Below are 19562 nucleotides of genomic sequence, written 5' to 3'. Positions count from 1 at the left end.
CACTGACAATAAACTGGACTGGGTTAAAAAAAAAATTACTACTCCACACTACAGGAAGGGTCAGAGCTGTCGCTGTTTCCTGAGGCAGCTGTAATCTTTTAACATCTGTCAGACAATGCTCAGGTTTTTCAGCCAGTGCCATCCTCAATGGTGTTGCATGCTGTAGTTGAGGGTTGGGATGCCAACAGACTCAATAAACTGATCTGCAAGGCCAGTAACTTTTTGGGGTGGAGCTGCACTCTCTAAGGGTGGTGTACGAGGGGTTTAAGGTTTATTTATTTATATAGCACATTTAAAACAACAGGGTTGATCAAAGTGCTTAACAATCAGCAAAAATCATTGAGACATTAAAAGGCAATGCAAGGGAAAAAAGTTAACAAATAAACACCAACAAAAATCAAAGGTGACAAACATAAAACAGGCCTGATGATGACTAAACTAATTTGATTCAAAAGCCAAAGTAAAAAGTTGAGTTTTAAGACGCGATTTAAAGGAATGAATAGACTCAGAACTACGGGAGGTTGTTCCAGAGTGACGGTGCTGCAGTTACAAAAGCCCGATCACCTCTGGACTTCAGCCGCGATCTAGGTTGTTCTAAGAGCATCTGGCAAGAGGAACTTAGTGCTGTCCTGGGGTTAAACAAGCTGAGGAGTTCAGTCAGATAACTGGATGCCAAATTGTTTAAAATTTTAAAAGTAAGGAAGAGAATTTTAGAGTCTATACAGTATTTGACAGGGAGCCAGTGTAAATGAGCTAGAACTGGGGTGATGTGATCATACTTTCTAGTACCTTTTAGAACTCGTGCAGCAGCATTTTGAACTAACTGCAGACGGTAAAGGGAAGAGTGTTGGAGTAGAGAGAGTTACAGTTACGAGAGGTGGATGTTGTCCAAGACGAGAACAATGCTAGAGGATTCCTCCCACCCACTCCATGACATGCTGGCCAGTACAGAGGCATGTTCAGTGAGATACTGAGATTACCCAAATGCAATGCAGTAGCTGCACACCCTTAATATCATCTACGTTCAAAAAAGAGTTCAAACTAAAAGACAGCACATAAAACTAGGAAACCAAACTTCAGCTAATCTTAAGGGAACACAAACTGTAAGTGAGGACAAAACAACACAGGATGAGGCAACAAAGTCCCAACAGAGTCTCGTAGAATAAACGCACACCTCCCCAAACACCGGGGAACACAGCTGAATGGAATCAGACTAACAAGGCAAGGGGAAGCAAAACTAAACACAACAAACACGAGGCGAGGGACTATCTAAACAAAACGAGTAGTAACAAACACTGAGACCTGGACAAACATGGACATATGACTGACTGAGAAGACAGAAAAGTAAACAAACACAGAAATGAGACTGAACCAGAAACAGAAACACAAGGAAAGCAGGAAAAAACAGATTGATAAACCTGACTGAAAACAAAAAGATACTGCACGAGTACGAAAGTATGAAATCAGAAAACATAGGGGAATTTTCACATAAATAGTTTGTTTACTCTGATCTGAAACAGTTGATGAGTTTGAAAGGAGAGAAAAACCCAAGTGAACCAAAATGGATCACTACAAACCACGAGACAATGTTCAGTCCACCCATCGTCCAAACGTGTCTGCGGTGGGAGCAATAAAAACAAATACAGGATTATACGTACAGCAACACGAAATAGCAATTTTGGTGACTTAGAAGGTTGTCAGTGAACTGAGCTTCATAGCGTGGCCTCTTAACTTCTTGTGAGTGATTATGAGTGACTACAGCTGGTGACTTCTCTTAGGCCAGTTAAATAGGGCTCACTGGATACAAACGCCCACAAACGCTACAATGGGAAAGTCAAAGGAGCTCAGCATGGATCTGAAAAAGCAAACTATCGACTTGAACAAGTCAGGAAAGTCACTTGGGGCCTTTTCAAAGCAGCTGCATGTCCCAAGAGCAACAGTGCAAACAATTGTTTGTAAGTATGAAGTGCATGGCACTGTTTCGTCACTGCCAAGATCAGGAGGAAAACGCAAGCTATCGCCTGCTGCTGAGAGAAAATTGGTCAAGAGGGTAAAGAGTCAACCGAGAATCACCAAAAGGCAGATCTGCCAAGAATTAGAAGCTGCTGGAACACAGGTGTCATTGTCCACAGTCAAACGTGTTTTGCATCTCCATGGACTGAGAGGCTGCCGTGCAAGAAGGAAGCCCTCGCTCCAAAAGCGGCACCTTAAGGCTCGACTGAAGTTTGCTGCTGATCACATGGACAAAGATAAGACCTTCTGGAGGAAAGTTCTGTGGTCAGACGAAACAGAAATTGAGCTCTTTGGCCATAATGCCCAGCAATATGTTTGGAGGAGAAACGGTGAGGCCTTTAACCCCAAGAACACCATGCCTACAATCAAGCATGGTGGTGGGAGTATTATGCTGTGGGGCTGTTTTGCTGCCAATGGAACTGGTGCTTTACAGAGAGTAAATGGGATAATGAAGAAGGGAATTACCTTCAAACTCTTCAACATAACCTAGAATCATCAGCCCAAAGGTTGGGTCTTGGGCGCAGCTGGGTGTTCCAACAGGACAATGACCCCAAACATACAGGAATGGTTAAATCAGGCTAGAATAAGGGTTTTAGAATGGCCTTCCCAAAGTCCTGACTTAAACCTCATTAAAAACATGTGGACAGTGCTGAAGAAACAAGTCCATGTCAGAAAGCCATCAAATTTAACTGAACTGCACCAATTCTGTCAAGAGGAGTGGTCAAAGATTCAACCAGAAGCTTGTGGATGGCTACCAAAAGCTCCTAATTGAAGTGAAAATGGCTAAGGGACATGTAACCAAATATTAGCACTGCTGCATGTATAATTATGACCCAGCAGATGTGATCACCTTTTTCTGTTAACCCATAATAAAGTCGTAAAAGAACCAAACTTCATGAATGTTTTTGTGACAAAGTATCTGTTCCAATCACTCTATCAGAGAAAAATCAGAGTTTTAGAAATAACGGGACCCTCGGTAGAGCCATTATATTATATTCTTTACAAGTGTATGTAAACTTTTGACCACAACTGTAACTAAGCGTGTTCTGTGGTCACCTTTAATTTTATTCACGAATTATTTTGCTGTCATTTTTAACTCATTCTTGTTTTAATTGGCATTTAATAAAGAAATACCAGTCAAAATCTGTCCAACTGTCTGTGAGGTAGCTGTGGCTCAGGAGGCAGAGCAGCTGATCGGTGGTTGGTGGGTCAGTTCCAGGCAAGATACTCAACCCAGGTTGCTACAGATGTGTTGCATTCATTGTATGAATGTTAGACAGCACTTTGACAGTTTGCTTGTGCGTGAATGAAACTAGCTGCATAAGGTGCTTTGAGTGCTTGAGTAGAGTAACAACTAGTCAGTTTACCATAAAAGAGAATTTAAGGGTCGCATGTTGCTGACATAGTGCTTTATCTGACTACTAGTGAGTACAATAAAAAGAGCTGAAGTATTATATGGCAGTACATTTGCAAGACTTGCAGAATGTGTATCACTTTATGTGTCGTGATTTCATGACTGTGACAGTTCTTGTGTTTCTACAACACTGCTGCTAGTTGGCTGCAATTCTGAGCTGACAGAGGAACTGACTGGAGGAAAGGAAGTGCTGAGTCTTTTCCTGGGATGTTAACGAGGAAAAATATTCACTCAAGTCAAACCCACGTGCAAGCAAACAGAGAGAAAAAGTTGATGGAAAATGTTTGGAATAAATGTGTTCATCTCCAAAAAATGCATATCCTTTGGGGTAGAGGTAGGGAACAAAGCAAAGAGTGATTTAATAACATCATGTGACTCAGCTGCTCACTGGGTGATTATTAACGTGAAGTCTACGCAATTTAATTTTAAGGAAAAACTGTGCAACCTTTCCATGTTCAATCACAGAAAAGTACCTGAATTGTTCTGGTTATTGGTGTGCAGATAACAAGAGGCAGCATTTATAATAAAAAGAAAAACTGAAATAAAGCGACAGCCTTTTCACTACTATGTACGTCAGTGAGCTCACCAACCAACACAGGAAATAATCCACATTTAACGTCATAATAAAAGTTGCTATGGTACAATCAGTATACTTTGTTAAATGTTGATTGAAAAATGTAATAATATAATATACCGTTAATTAGGTTTTATATGACATCAAGTGAAAAAAAGATTTTAAATGTGTATATGTGATATATTTATAAATGTAAATAATAACAATATGAGAAAAGGGAAGTAAGCAAACAATGAAACAAAGATCTCCCTCTTTGCTTACATCAAGGTCAACATGCTGTTTATTGTATTACCCATAAAACACACCACAAACACATACACAAAAGACATTTGCACCTAATTCTACAGTAAAATCAGAAGGATTTATTTATTAGTAGTATTTATTTATATTTATTTATATTTATTAGTAGTAGTATGTTAATTCGGACTCGTTCGTATTGACCTACAGGCTCACTAAGTCAAACTTTTGAAGACTTTTACTTTGAAAGGAAAAGCGAGCCAGTGTCCCTCACTGGGAGTTTACCAGGTGCGTCGTGCACAGGCATGTGATGCTGCGCTGCTGACTGGTCGCAGAGGACGTTGCGCAGCTGCCTTGGAAATGTCAGCCCGGTCGGAGCGGGATTCTTGGAGCCACAAGTACCGGAGACAGCTTTCCGCTGACGCTCAGCAGTACCGGCATATGACGGAGATACTACAGCGGTCGAGCGGAATGGGTAATGAGTGAGATCTCATGCTGCTGTTCACTACAAATTAGCAGATGCGTTTTATATTGTTTTTTCACAGTAATTCTGCGAAAGCCTGAAACTTTAGCAATTTTTACAAATTTTGTTTTGTTGTTTTCTGTTTATATAAGCAAATTATCTGCTTTAAACCAGCTGACTGTGTGACTTAAGTAAAAATATCTGTTTATCGTATTCTGTTAAAGGTTCTTTGTTAAAGTTAAGTTCAGATACTCATTGTCACTAAAAAAATATATATTTAGAAGTAAAAGTAGCGTTCTAATGAAGAAAATTTCCTTCTGTAGCTGATTGTACATGAGATCATGAAATTGCAATAAGTCACACATTAACATATAAAAGCAGGATTTTACTGTTGGTTTAGGTACTTTTATTTTTAAGGATTTTGTGTCCAATCCAACGAGCTTGGAAAGCAAAGCGACTGGACTTGATTAAGTTTCCTAAAGAAGTCCAGTCACATGAAACGTTCAACCTCTCATCCCAGAAGCATCTTCAGTTCTAAAACTAAATGGTAGAGCCCAGGTATTTAAGCCCTAGTGGGAGTTGTCCCTGAGGGTGTTGACTCACTACTGGTCATGTGCCTCGTCACAGGAGCCAAGGTGTGAAAGAGGTTGTGGGTCATTATAAGCAGAGGTTTGATGAGTTTCTACCTGCTGCATAAGGAATGACAGTGTTGTTCCATTTAAATACATCTTTACCATTTCTTCAGGAAGCTTAAAGAAGTCCAGTCGCGTTCCCTTCCTCCTTAGATAACCAGAAGCTGGATGACTGAGAACCTACACAGACATTTTGTGTCCAACTGCATTCAGTGGTTATTTTCACTGATTACTTTTTTCACCAAAAATGGTTTAAATGGTGCTAAAAGAGTGGTGCTAAAGTTCTGTTGGCTAGTTGATTATTCAACTAATGTTTCATGTGCAGGATTTGCAGGCTTGAATGAACTGTTAGGTAGCTACATGTAGAACAAAACACCACATTTTAAACGTTTTGTGTGCAAAGGTCCTAACCATAGCAACTAATACAAATATGAATCCCCTCTCAGATGTATTATTGAAAAGAGTCACTGGATATTTGTAGAGTAATTTAGTAATTGAGTATTGTATTTAGTTATATTCAGTTATTTCGAGACTTATTATGCAAACTTCAAGCATTTTTTAAAATAAACAGTTGTTTGCTATTTCACAATATTAATCGACAGCTAAACATTTAATTACTTTGAGCAAACAACTTCAATTGTTCATTAAATATGAAGTTTAACAAATTAATTTTGCGTGACTGAACAAATAATCAGATAAATCCAACTGTAAAGGTCTTCTGCATTTTAGATATCATTTGCACATCTGTAATTGTGCTTTATCTTTCACAGGTTATTAACAAATGACTGTATAATGGTAAAATGTAAAAACACTTTGTTTTTAGCAGTGCATGGTTTGTCTGGAGATGCTGTGAGTCTGAAGGGAACTCTGTCAGCGTATGAGGAAAACCTCCCAATAGGTGAGTTTATCAATTCCAATTTAATGCTGTCAAACCATCTTTAACTAATTATATATATAATATATAAAATTGGTGATTGCTCACCAATTATGAACATTCATTGAAATACTTGGAAATTCCACATTTCAAGAGCATTACTAGAGACTATCACACGTTATTTTCCTCAAAATTTTCAGTGTTACGATGCAAGTCAAGTTACAGTAAGTACTTTCTTGACAGATGATTGGTTAATGCCTAGTCTTAAACAAGTAAACGTGAGTGTTGCTGTATCAGTGATGAAGTTGCTTATCTATGATGTGATCAAAGTAGAGCTGAATCAGAGTAGTTTACTATTCTTATACTGGTTAGTAGGTCTTCTTTCTTCTTAAGAGCTACTAGAATAACTCGCACGTTAATGGCTATTTTTTAATATCACATCATCACTGCATTGTCAATGACGTTTTCCCCTCCTGTAAGAATTCCACTTGGCAGTAAGGCTCACCTATCTATTGTTTCATTCAGCAAACTCTGAGATTTGGAGCTGAGAAGGCCTGTCTGGGTCAGGTGTAGCTCATATGGTCATTACAAAATAGCCATTAACAGGTACTAGAGGCTAGACAGCCTTGGTAAAGGTCCTGGTAAAACCTTGATGCACAGTCACCTTGCTAATAGGTAAACAGTGGCTGACTATATACAAAATTCCCTGCTCACCCCTGCAGGCGACATTTTATCCTTCAAGTGCTGGTCCTCTTACCCTGGGAGTTTGAGGGTCCAGCGCAGTTTCTTAGCTCTTCCTAGGACTGCACTCTTCTGGACAGAGATCTCCGATGTTGTTCCTGGGATTTGCTTGAGCCACTCGCTCCACATCTTCTCGAGCTCTTCTCTGAGCCCTTGGCACTTCTCCAGCTTCTTGTGTTCCTTCTTTCTGATTTTTTTTGTCATTTGGTATCACTGCGTCTATCACTACAGCTGTCTTCTTCTGTTTGTCTACCACTACTCTGTCCAGTTGGTTAGCCACCATTTTGGCCGTCTGTATCTGGAAGTCCCACAGGATCTTAGGCTACGTTCACACTGCAGGTCTTAATGCTCAATTCCGATTTTTTGATCAAATCCGATTTTTTTGTCTGCTCGTTCACACTACAAATAAAATGTGACAGCAAACGTGCTCTAGTGTGAACGCTCAAAGCGGCTGCATGCGCAACAGAAGACGTCACACACAACGCGCTCTGTTTAGACCCAGAGCAAACAGTATTGTTGGACTGATGGCCCTTAATATAAAGACTTCGGACTTCACGTTTCCCAATTTTTGCTTTAAGTTATTTTGTTGTTTACATAATAATGTAAATAACCTAATAATGATCCTTATTGCTGTTTTAGAGGAGCGGTGCTTCAAAGGATAGCTGCAGATTTCTGTCAGAATCTGCAGATTATACAGTACAAATAAAATGTTCACGTTTCTCCAACGTTGTCTTCCCAGCAGTTTCACCGGATTGCCAGGAAGCATTCGCGATGTCTTCTCCGGCGCTGATAATTGGCGTCTGTCTTGTGTCGGTGACGTAAAAGACGGATTTAATGCGACATGACCGTTCAAACAACAGTCGCTTTCTACAACATCAGATATGTATCGGATTCAGGACCACATACGAAAGTGACCCAGGTCGGATTTGAAAATATCGGATTTGTGCCGTTCACACTGTCACACCATGATGGATATGGGTCAAAAAAATCGGATTTGATGCGCTTTCGCCTGCAGTGTGAACGTAGCCTTAGTTCGGCCATATTCGACCACCCTACTCTCCCGATTTGACCTTGAGACAACGAGGCCATATTCGGCACACATGTTTCTGCTTCTGTGCGTCTTGCACCGTGCTGTTATGTGCTGGATTGTCTCTGGGGCATCTTTGCACAGCCTGCACCCGGTGTGATAGACCCCAGCCTCTATGGATCTTGTGCTCAGAGCTTGTTCCTGTGCTGCCATGATTAGTGCCTCTGTGCTGTCTTTTGGTACAGCTTTGTCCAGCCACAGGCAGGATTTCTGGATGTCAGCCACTTCCTTTATCTGCCGGTGCTACATACCGTGCAGGGGCCTGTCCTTCCACGATGGTACCTCCTTTTGCTCCTCTTTATTGGGCTTCTGCTGCTTGAGGCATTCACTGAGCACGCAGCTGTCCATGGCCATCTTCCTGAGGTACTCGTGTGATCGATGTCTTGTTCACTCTTGGCGTACAGCTTGATGTCCATGTACAGGATTGTTCCATAGTCGGTAACCATAGCCAGTCTTTTCAATGATCTCACTGAGGGGATTCAGGCCTATCCAGAATAGTAGTGGGGACAGGGCATCTCCTTGATAGATCCTGCACTTGTGCTATGGGCTTGAAGTTGGTCTCTAATGTCCATCCCCATCGACTTCCTGATGAAGGCTTTTAAGGTCCTGTTGTTCTTGGACAATTCTAGGCATTCCAGTATCCAGGTGTGGGGCATTGAGTCATGAGACTTCTTGTAATCAATCCAGGCAGCGCACAGGTTGGTCAGCCTAGTCTTACAGTCTTGCTCTGTCTATCAGTACCCGGTGTTTCGGTTCTCTGGTATTCCTGCCAATTTGTTTCTCTTCCCCGCTTATGTATTGAGCCATGTGCCTGTTTTTCTTAACCTGCCTGACAGGAACTTCCACGTGGTACTGAGGCAGGTTACTGGCCGGTAGTTGGATGGGACCGATTATTTCTGGGGTTCCCTGGGGATCAGGAATCTTGGACCTTTGGTTAGCCATTCTGGGTGTCTCTCATTGACTACCAGCTGGATATCTGCCACTATGATGGTTACTGGATCCTGTTCAGGGAGGTTGCTGTGGTCTGCTCTTAGATCCACTAGCCACTGAGCATTGTTATTATGGTTTGCATCCTTCTCCCATATGCTTTTCCAGTGCTGCTCCGTCTCCAGCCTTGGTGGTGCTGTTCTCATATTGTTCCCTACTGAGAGTACACCTTGGATGGTTCTGTGCAGAATAGATGGTTTATTTTCCTGCCTTCTACTTCTCTGCGTATACCTCTTCAAGCAGCTGTCCAAGGCTGGTAGTCTTTGCTTGGGTGTCTTCAAGGCCTCAGGCATAGACAGCTTTCTGTGCTTCTTAGGCACCTTTCTGCAACTCCATTAGTTGTGCTACCTTGATCTTGGCCTCTAGTCTCTTTCTCCATGGTGGGTACTGCTCCTTGTGGCTGTTCATCTTATAGTCATCTCACTGATCACTGCTGCCATGGTGTTCTGATCTTGGTAAGTGGCTACGGAGGGTCCAGGTTTCAAGTTTCCCCATGATCTATTATGTGTTTTTTTTAATTCATGATAAAACATTTTAGGAGGAAGACAAATCACCCTAACAAATCCTATTGCTTTTAGTGGTACTTTGATCCCTGAGTATTACAGGAAATAATCTAACCTGTAAAACTGAAGTGACCTCAGTAGAAAACTATGAAAGACTTTAAAGTGGTTTATACCTTGAACCCACAAGTTCCTCTTCAGTCACTTATTAAACTGTGAGAGAGACACTCAGTTTCATCATTAGCTCATCATTGGATGATTTTATTTCCAGTGAACTCACTGGCAGTTTGTATTTTAACCCATGTGAGTTTACCTTCTATTGATCTTCTATTGTAATAGAGGTTTTAGCCATACCAGATCAAAGCTAACCAAGAGCACTCATTTTATGAGATCTCCTTGCGTTCAGTTTTGGAATTTGGCCGGAAATGATTGCACCTCCCTTCGCTTTTCGAGAAAGCTCTGTATTGAAGTTGAAAGCCTGGTAGATATAGTGAGCTGTTGGGGATATGTTCACCCAGCCAGAGATCATTGAGGCACAGGGCTGAACATTCGCTGGGTGAAATGAAAGAAGCATGGACTGGCCAATGTACGATCGGAAGGCATCTCCTGATCCTGTTGAGAGCTGCTCCAACTAATAGTTTTGCAGAATTCTCCAGATGGATGAAAGACAGGGTAAAGTTTTATTTTTTAAAAAAACAACCTGATTACTTTGTTGATGTATGTGTGAACAGGAAGGAAGAGCTGAAAACTGAACAGATAAACACAAGCAGGAAAAGTAGCACTGAGCAGTATTCAGGCTGCTATCAGCTGCACCATCTTGAATATGGAGATTATTAATGACTTTCATTTATAACACTGTATTTTCCTAATTATTCATTTTGTGCTGTTTACCCTTGTATGTATAAAAACAAGGGTAAACAGCACAAAATGAATAATTAGGAAAAACATGTTGTATGGTTATGTCTTTAACAGACACCACACAGCCATATATGTAAATTGAAGGAGGCATAAACTCATTTAATAAAATATGAAATAATTGGTCAACAGATACATTTTTTTTTTTTTAGCTGATTTTATTTTCATTACAATCTAGGTTGTCCAGTCAGGACAGGAAAGCTATGAAATCAGCACATTAGAGTTGATTCACTCATAGTCTTGTCTGACGCGTCTATATTAAGTGTGTGTTGTGTGTTTAGCTCTTCCTGTACTGCTGGATGTGGTCAGGGGTCCAGACCATCTTCCTGCAGATGAAAAGTCACAGGAAATGCTGAGAGGGAAACTGTGCATGCTGGAGGCTGACAGCTCCGAGGTCAATACCCTATTTAAGGTACAACTCCTGACTCATAACACACAGACACACACAAAAGCCTTCTATTGAGTATTTTAGTCCATTATATATGTGCTCCAACACAAAGGTCCTCCATGAAGTGATAACAATGCAATAAATATCTTTTTATATTTTTCTTAGTTTGTTTTTTGTGTATTGAAAACTTAAAAGTGAGTGAAGTATCTCAGGAAGGCAATCGTCTTCTGGCCTGCCCATCACAGAAGCTATAAGGTGTTGAGGAGAGGCAAAGAGCATGAATGTGAACATGGAGAGCATTGTTGGCCATTACACAGCTTACAGTGTGGAGAAAAAAATGTCTTCTTTATACTGTTTGGGGGGAGGAGGGAGCAGTGAACGAGTACCTGGAGTGCTCAAGGATCTCCATGAGCCTCATGGTAGGCACTGCTCCTAAGCTGATTGCTGTTTCCTTCCTCGTGGAGTGTGGAATGTACGGCTTGACGTAGCAGCAGGGGTGGCAGCACTTTGTCTCTAAGGAGCCGCCAACTGATAAACCTTTTGGTACAAAGAGGTTATGAAATGTTGAATTTTACCTGAGGGGGTCGCTCCTTTAGTTTAGGTTGAGACTCCAAAACCTCACTGCTGATAATCTGTGCTGAAACATTTTATCCTAATCAAGTGATGTGTGGCTGCAGCAGTTCCCAGTCTAGAATTCAGCAGGGATTGGCTTTTGAGGCCGCCGACACTTGTGAGCTCAGCTCCAGGATTTTGTGGGAATTCCATGGAAATGGCCGGAGACAGTCTGCCAGTGATGCCTGTGCTTGACACCCATACCGTTCATGTTTCAGAGGGAATATTCTTACTGACCACCTAAGGTGCTTTAGATTAAAGCTTTAACATTTAAACATATGTTCGTACAGTACTTTATTAACTCCATCTGAAATGCCAGCAGCGCTGCAGTATGTATAGTATAACAGCTGTTTTTACTTGAGGGGCCACAATCGGCCTGCAAAGAGAGAGACAGTTTTGTTAAATATGAAAGGGGGCAAACATTTTTGGTATTGAAACTAGATTTTCTGTAGATTTATGGCTTTTCCAGCTCATATTTCTTTAATACGTGGGGCGATCGTGGCTCAAGAGTTGGGAGTTCGCCTTGTAATCGGAAGGTTGCCGGTTCGAGCCCTGGCTTGGACAGTCTCGGTCGTTGTGTCCTTGGGCAAGACACTTCACCTGTTTCCTACTGGTGGTGGTCAGAGGGCCCGGTGGCGCCAGTGTCCGGCAGCCTCGCCTCTGTCAGTGCGCCCCAGGGTGGCTGTGGCTACAATGTAGCTGCCATCACCAGTGTGTGAATGGGTGGATGACTGGTTGTGTAAAGCGCTTTGGGGTCCTTAGGGACTAATAAAGCACTATACAAATACAGGCCATTTACCATTTAATACAGTGGCTTTCAAAAGTATTCGGCCCCCTTGAACTTTCCCACATTTTGTCACATTACAGCCACAAACATGAGTCAATTTTATTGGAATTCCACGTGAAAGACCAACACAAAGTGGTGAACACGTGAGAAGTGGAACGGAAATCATACATGATACCAAACATTTTTTACAAATAAATAACTGCTTATCAAAAGTAAAAATAATTATTCAGCAGAAAATTGTCCCCATTGCTGTTAAATAGATTAATATTGAACTAATTTTAAATACTTTATATTCTGCTCATTGTGCAGCCTCATATTCTATAAAGCATGTGTTTGTACTACAAATGTAAAAAATGAAAACAAGGATTTTTCATTTAAGTGGCGATTGAGGAGGAAAAGCTGAGAGTGGTCATCTGAGGAGGTTTCAGACAAACTGATCAGGAGTTGAACCCTCTAAAGCGTACTCTGTCACTGGTGTCAGACAGGTGTTTCACAACATCTTTTAAACATCTGTAACTCCTCAACCATTTTAATTGAAAGAGTTCAAACACTTGCTGACAGCTCTGCCGTGATATTAGGGTCACTACGGTGATCCTAGACTCTGTGTCGCAGCATCGCAGCGCCCCGGTGAAAACAAAGGTTGGTTGAGAGACGGTGAGTGTTATGGACCTCCACAGAAAACATTTGTGTTCTTTTCACTGTGTTGTGTTTTGATGTCCTTTGTGTGCATTGGCAGCCATGTGATTGTGGTCAGTGAGCAACCTGCCACTGTTTGAATTATTCGAGACACATTTTGGGCAGATCATCATCATCATATATTCTGACAGTAAATAAATACTTATTCTGAAGTTTGTTGATCTTCATGTGGTGTTGCTCACTCTCTGTCTGATACTTGAAAAACATCTGGAAAGTGATGGTCTTTAGAGTTTTTATGGCTTGAGCTGTGAAACATTATTGGAGCACATTTCAGTTAAATATTAACTCTTCTCTTCTTGTTGTGCTGCCACAGCTCATTTTTCTGCTGTACTTCCTGTAACTGCTGTAAAACTGTAAAATGCATTTTACTGAGACATGAAAAGTGGCCATCAAAACCTTCAGTTTGATGTTTAAATGACATTCATTATGTATCAGTTTGTTAAATGTGAGCAATCAAATGATAATTGGATCAGATGGACAGTTAAGAAACTTCAGTATCAACACTGTTTTCTGTTTTCTTCAGGAGCTGTCCGCCCATCTCATCTCCATCAACAGTGAAAGAAAAGCCATTTATGTGATGTTCGCAACGTTTGAAGACATATGGAAGTTCACCACATATTACAAAATAGGTATGGAGTACACTGTAGCGTGGCTCCGCCTGAGCTGTACCTGTAGCTACACCTGTAGCTCAGAAGGTAGAGGAGGTCATCTACTGATCGGAAGGCTGGCGGTTCGATTCCTGGCTTCTCCTAGGCTGCATGCCTTGAGCAAGATACTAATACCAATCTCCGATGCATCCATCAGAGTATGAATGTGTGAATGTTGGTGTGATTGGGTGAATGCACAAAGTTGTGTGAAGCGCTCAGAAGAGTAGAAAAGCATTACATAAGAACCAGAATTTACCTCTGAGGTGAGCTTGGAAAGAAAAGCGTCTGGACTTCTTTAAGTTGCTTGAAGACGTTTCACCTCTCATCCGAGAAGCTTCTTCAGATTCTTCATGAACTGAATCCGATTACTTTTTTCAAGTAACGAGTAAAGTAAGGGATTACTATTGCAAAAACGGTAATTAGATTACCGTTACTTTCCCGTAGGAACGCTGCGTTACTGCGTTACTAAAACCGTGATTTTTTTGCGAGAATGTCTCATGACAGTGACGTAAGCGAGTGCGACGTTCGTGACAACAGCTGTGTGCAGATCAACAATGGATCATATATCGAGTGCAGAGAGAGTATGAGCGTGCAGCGTTTAAAGCGTGGAAGTACTGACCTTACTTTGAGTTTGATTCCATAAAAAGTGACAAAAACATTAGTGTCCGTTGTTCGTGGGAAGAAAACTTCTTTTTACAGCGAAAAAAACCCCTAAACTTCCGAGCAAGCACCGAGTGCGCTATGACGTAATGGGAAATTCACAGAGAAACTCGCGGATTCTTCCACTGACCGCTGCGCCACACCTGCACCAGGGCAAACCTCCGCCTACCCCACTCCTGCTTTACAGGTGAAAATAGAGCAACAGGACAGCCAGTCTTTGACTTTATTTATTTTCTGTGTTTTACTTGCATCTATTTGAAAGAGTGAGTGTAAACACAAAAAATATATATATTTTATGTGCTGGAATGTGCAGAAAATAAGTTTAAATATTAAACAAATTTCTTCCAGTCAGAGAATGTTGCATATAATTACATTTTTGCTTGATGCATAAAGTTAAAAGGTTAAAACTAATAAAACAAGTTTTAAAAAGAGACTTTTCCATTTGATTACATTTTGTATGATGATTATGCAGAAAAAGTAGAATTGGGCTGAAAGATCTATCACTTTATCACCTATTCAGGTTGTAAATCGTGTTTATAAAAGTAACTAAGTAATTAATTACTTTTGAAAATAAGTAATCAGTAAAATAACGGGATTACTTTTTGGGGGAAGTAATCAGTAATTAGTTACTGATTACTTTTTTCAAGTAACTTGACCAACACTGCTAATGACAATTGAAGTTGGATAACTGGAGACAGTAGAAAACAGACAGACTGTTCTGTGTGGAGTCGAGTGTGAGGGACTCTGTTTGGAGGCGATAGCTTGGACAATGAGCCCAAGAACGCCAGCAAATCTACAACAGAAGGACTGAAGAAGGAAAGAAACGAGGTGTTGTAGTGACCCAGTCAAAATCCAAACCTCAATCCAACTAAAATACTGTGACAAGAACTTAAGAGAGCTGGACATAAACAAACACCTGTTAACCTCAATAAACAGACAAAAGATGATGTAGATGTTGTAGAGATGAGGATAAAATTCCTCCTTTTAAATTAATGCATAAACTTCAAGTTATTGTTGCTAAAGGTGTTGGATTAGTGGTTGTTCCACACTGCTCTGGCATTTTGTCTTAGTTCTTGTTAATAAATAATGACACAGTCCAAATACCTCACACTGCCTTCTGTGAACATCCTCCCCTCCTCCAGGTTTCCTGCGCCATTGTATGGAGAACCTACTGCTAGACCAGACGTTCTGGCTCAGTTCTTCGAAGGATAACTTTGCTATTGAGGTGACCATACAGGAGGAAACACTTAACCTTTTCTACAGAGGCATCCTCCTACAAGAAGGTTGGCACTAAAATATCATTTTAGAAGGTGATTAGACATGATATCAGGAAACTGTAAATTAGTAACAAAGGTGTGCATTTACCTGGTGAAATCTTAGACGAGTGAAAGTATAAGTTAACTATTTAAATGAGTTACATATGTTTGTATGCTGATAATTCCAATTCACACCAAACGCAACATCATTTTATATGCAGGCATGTTGTGTAGTGAATTTAAAGGACTAATATAAACTTGTTCTGAGAAATAATTTCACAAGCAGCCTGACTGAGGTCCATTTATTTAAAGGACCAACCATACCTGTATCATTCCTATACCAAACAGTATAGGAACCCATGATTAGGGATGGGTATCGTTTAGGTTTTATCCGATACCGGTGCCAAACCGGTACTTTTGAAATGGTGCCGGTGCTTAAACGGTGCTCGAACCGGTGCTTAAAAAATGGAGAACGCAAAATTGGTCCAAAACCCTCTCATGTTTAGCTGTTTTTTTGTAAAAAGATATCAATGTTAGCCTTTTCTGCAGCTATGGTGCATATATGGTATCACTTTTGGCTGGAAGCAGTGCTTAAACAATGGAAAAAACACAAACTTTGTCCAAAAACCTCTCATGTTTAACTGTTTTCCACCTTTTCTTTGGTCATTTTAGCCTTTTTGGCCAGGGTGAAGGGAGTATCTGCCATCAAACAAGAAGACAGCCGCATGTAGCTATGATGATGTTTGCTAGTTCACCTTACATGCATTAATGTAATAACGTGGTTAGCCTACTCAACGTCAATTACACACGAACAACATTAAGCTACTCACGCAGAGAAGAACGGCTGTTGCTGCATCATCATCCGTCATCATTTCTGCTACACTGGCAGGGCTAGGGGCCAGGACTCTACTCTTCGGGTTTTTGGGGGTTGTTGCTAACTCCGGGACCAATAACAGGCACCACACCCGCAGTAGATGTGCTCGGTGTGAGGTCTCGCAGCAAGCTATCAAATACGGCGCATTTCTCGGCTAAAAAAACCCCGCTATGCGTCGCCAGGTGTTTCATCGGATTTGAGGTGTTACCTCCTTTGACAGTATCACAGTATCAGCTTAAAGCACTTGTTGCAGGCTGCTGAGTTTGCATCTTTTGCTGTGAAGTACAGCCAGACTTTGACCGCTTCGACTCGGGCACTTTTAATCTGTAGCTCTGCTCTAAAAGGACGTACGTACCTGGACCCGCCTACTATCCTCGGAAACGTAAAATGATTGGCTAGAATCTAAAGTGTATCACAGCTCAGGAAAAAAAAAAACACCAAAATGTGCGCTGCTTTTCGGTCTGGTTACTACTGTTTATGTCAGAACCGGTGCCATCATGGCACCGGACACCGGTACCCATCCCTACCCATGATATTCCTTTTTTTAGGGGGGGCAATTTACTCATGGGTCCGCTTATTTAATTTATGGCCAGATCGTACTGTCATAGCTGAGGATATCAGGTGGGCTCAGGAGGCCAGTTTGGAAGATCAAGCTCAGTGTGTTTATTTACAGTTAATGTTCAGCAATGCAGGTGAGTGAATATTAGTCAGCTGATCTCAAAGCTCCAGCTCAGGCTGTTGCAGTTTTCTACAACAAAATGTTTTCTCTCTCCCGCTGTTGGACATTTCTAGCCCTCATAATGTAGACAACAGCAGGAGCCAGTCAGTTTGTGCAATAATGTCACTAAGAGCTTTTTGTCTTTTTAATGTCATTAATGTCCTTATGACCTCCAGCTTGTCTGCCTCTGAGTATCCCAGCCACCAGGAGGTCTGGGCTGCCCCCAGTTTTTTAATTTTTTTAATGCATGTGTACGGAGTTGCTGTTTTACTGTCATTATATAAGTAAACTTAGCCTGCTCACTCTCTTTGTTGTTAGGTTCATTGTTTGCCAGTTGCAGTGCCAGCCAGATGTTTGACAGTTCAACCTCTGGAGGAGACCTGTACTTGGAGCAGGGAGACATAGCCCAGTTCGAGCCTCCCTTCCTAGGCTCAGGGTGGACTGTTCTCTGTCTGGCTGATGGAGCGCGGGGCACTGCACCCAGACCTGCTCTGGAGCCAGTCATCCCTTTCCACCAGTGAGTTACAGCCACATAAAGGCCCGTGTGGACCTCAAGCAGTCTCATAGTAACTTTGATGTGAACATGAAGCCCCGTAAATGAGGTCAGATAATCCCATCTGTCCACAGGTGGTTTCTCAAATCGTGTGCAGAAAGCATTTTAATAGGTGATGGGAAATCTACCTGTGACTTCCCTCTGCACTTTGGTAAGTGTTTGCGTTATGTTAACTTCAGTTACGTTCATTTATCTCATACAATCATTTCCAGTCTAGCCTTGAGGTCACTGTGCTAGGACTAGGGCTACAACTAGAGCCTGGCTCACAGTATCGCCGCCAATTCATCCCAAAGGTGTCCTGTTGGATTGAGGTCAGGACTCTGTGCAGGCCAGTCAAGTTCTTCCACACCATTTATGGAGCTTTGTGCACTGGTGCACAGTCATTGTGAAACAGGAATGGCCATCTGCAAACTGTTCCCACAAAGTTGGGAGCATGAAATTGTCCAAAATGTCTCGGTATGCTGAAGCCCCTCCTGAAAAGCACCCCCAGACAATAATCCCCCCCTTCACCCAGCTTTACACAAAGCAGTCAGGTGGCATGCTTAACACTTCATTGATTACATTTGGGCAAATATGCATTAGTTTGACATATGGAAATACAGTTTACAATAAAAGTTGATTTTCCAGTTTTCAGAGATACTTATTGCTACAGAAACCTCTCTCACAGTTTGGGACTATCTTCTGTTTAGCCAGAGGAACCTGTCTAGCTAAAAAGGAGTATGATGCTGAGGGCCCGGACGAGCTGAGCGTGTCACCTGGTGATCCCATCACGATTGTGGGATTTTTGGTGCCTTGTTTTGATTGGTTCACGGGGAAGAAGGAAGCAACAGGAGAAATAGGTCTGGTCAGGACAAGCTTGGTAAAACCGTCCACTGACGCTTACGAGTGAGTGTAACAGCCGATTCCAATACAGTATACAGTTATATTGTATTACACCAATGTGTACCTGTTTTCTTCTCTGACACCACTCCAGCTCTGCAGAGATTTTTTTAGATGAAGAGGATTGGATTTTCTCGAGTCTGCAAGAGGAAAAAGTCATCGAAGAATCAATTGCCATATTGAAGACCAAATCTCATAATGATATTGGGCATAATTACAAACTAGGTGAGAAAGAAAAGGAAAACAGCTTACCGATACCTAAGCTGTATCGGTAAGCTTAGGTAGCGATGCTCATAGTACCAATGCTTACATTCTGGTCTAATATTATTTGCTGTAAATACCATATTTTGGTTTAGCAAGCTAGCTAGTGATTGTTGGATGACTAATAATAAAGACTGTGCCATTAGTATTTTGTCTATGTCAGCAAGATTATGGAAGAAAGACCAGCCAGGAGCAGCTGTAACATGTAACAAGTATTAAACGATGGAGCAGATCTAGATCACCAAATTGCAAGATAGGCAGTTGTGTTTGGTAGTAGGTTATACATTAAAAGTTATAAGCAGTGTTGGGAAGGTTACTTTTAAAATGTATTCTATTACAGATTACAGAATACATGCCCCAAAATGTATTCTGTAACGTATTCCGTTACGTTACTCAATGAGAGTAACGTATTCTGAATACTTTGGATTACTTAATATATTATCATGCTGTTTACAACTACATGAATGTACTATTGCTGTGATTTATTACTGTTACTGAAGGTCCGCGGCTCCGAATCGTAGTAAAGGGACCTCTGGCTAATACGGTGGGTTCTGTGTCGGGCTCGTAGCTGAAAACTAGCTTTACTTTGTTGTCTGGGTCAACTTTGCTAGCGAGAGACAGAGAGAGGCGTTGAAAGGCTGCTCCAACAGAACTTATTGTTTTGGAGGAAAACACGAACACGGTGTACAGTTGAGTCTTAATAGCTTACTTACAACTGGGCTCGTCAGGCACTCTTCTTGGCTGCAGTGGTTATTATTATATTTACATGCTTCCAGCTCCCGTTTCTGCTCGAT

General features: G+C 41.4%; 1 protein-coding gene across 2 annotated transcripts in view; it reads left to right on the top strand.

The window, feature by feature from the left end:
- Positions 1–4408: 4408 nt before the first annotated feature.
- The window catches only part of sh3tc1 (SH3 domain and tetratricopeptide repeats 1), a 31171-nt gene continuing 16017 nt past the window's right edge, over positions 4409–19562 (top strand). Inside the window, exons 1-9 of one of the 2 annotated variants that reach the window (XM_085153942.1) lie at positions 4409–4713; positions 6160–6231; positions 10719–10849; positions 13444–13549; positions 15370–15510; positions 17394–17592; positions 17703–17779; positions 18318–18513; positions 18602–18732. In XM_085153942.1, the coding sequence (XP_085010068.1) occupies positions 4599–4713; positions 6160–6231; positions 10719–10849; positions 13444–13549; positions 15370–15510; positions 17394–17592; positions 17703–17779; positions 18318–18513; positions 18602–18732 (1168 nt within the window). In that variant the 5' untranslated portion in view covers positions 4409–4598. Of the gene's footprint in view, positions 4714–6156; positions 6232–10718; positions 10850–13443; positions 13550–15369; positions 15511–17393; positions 17593–17702; positions 17780–18317; positions 18514–18601; positions 18733–19562 lie in introns of both variants that reach the window. The other variant, XM_085153941.1, reaches the window with a different exon arrangement.

This window comes from Neolamprologus multifasciatus, chromosome 3 (assembly GCF_963576455.1).
Source record: "Neolamprologus multifasciatus chromosome 3, fNeoMul1.2, whole genome shotgun sequence".
NCBI lineage: Eukaryota > Metazoa > Chordata > Actinopteri > Cichliformes > Cichlidae > Neolamprologus > Neolamprologus multifasciatus.
Note: the sequence above shows the minus strand (reverse complement) of the source record. Positions and strands in the feature narration are given on the sequence as shown.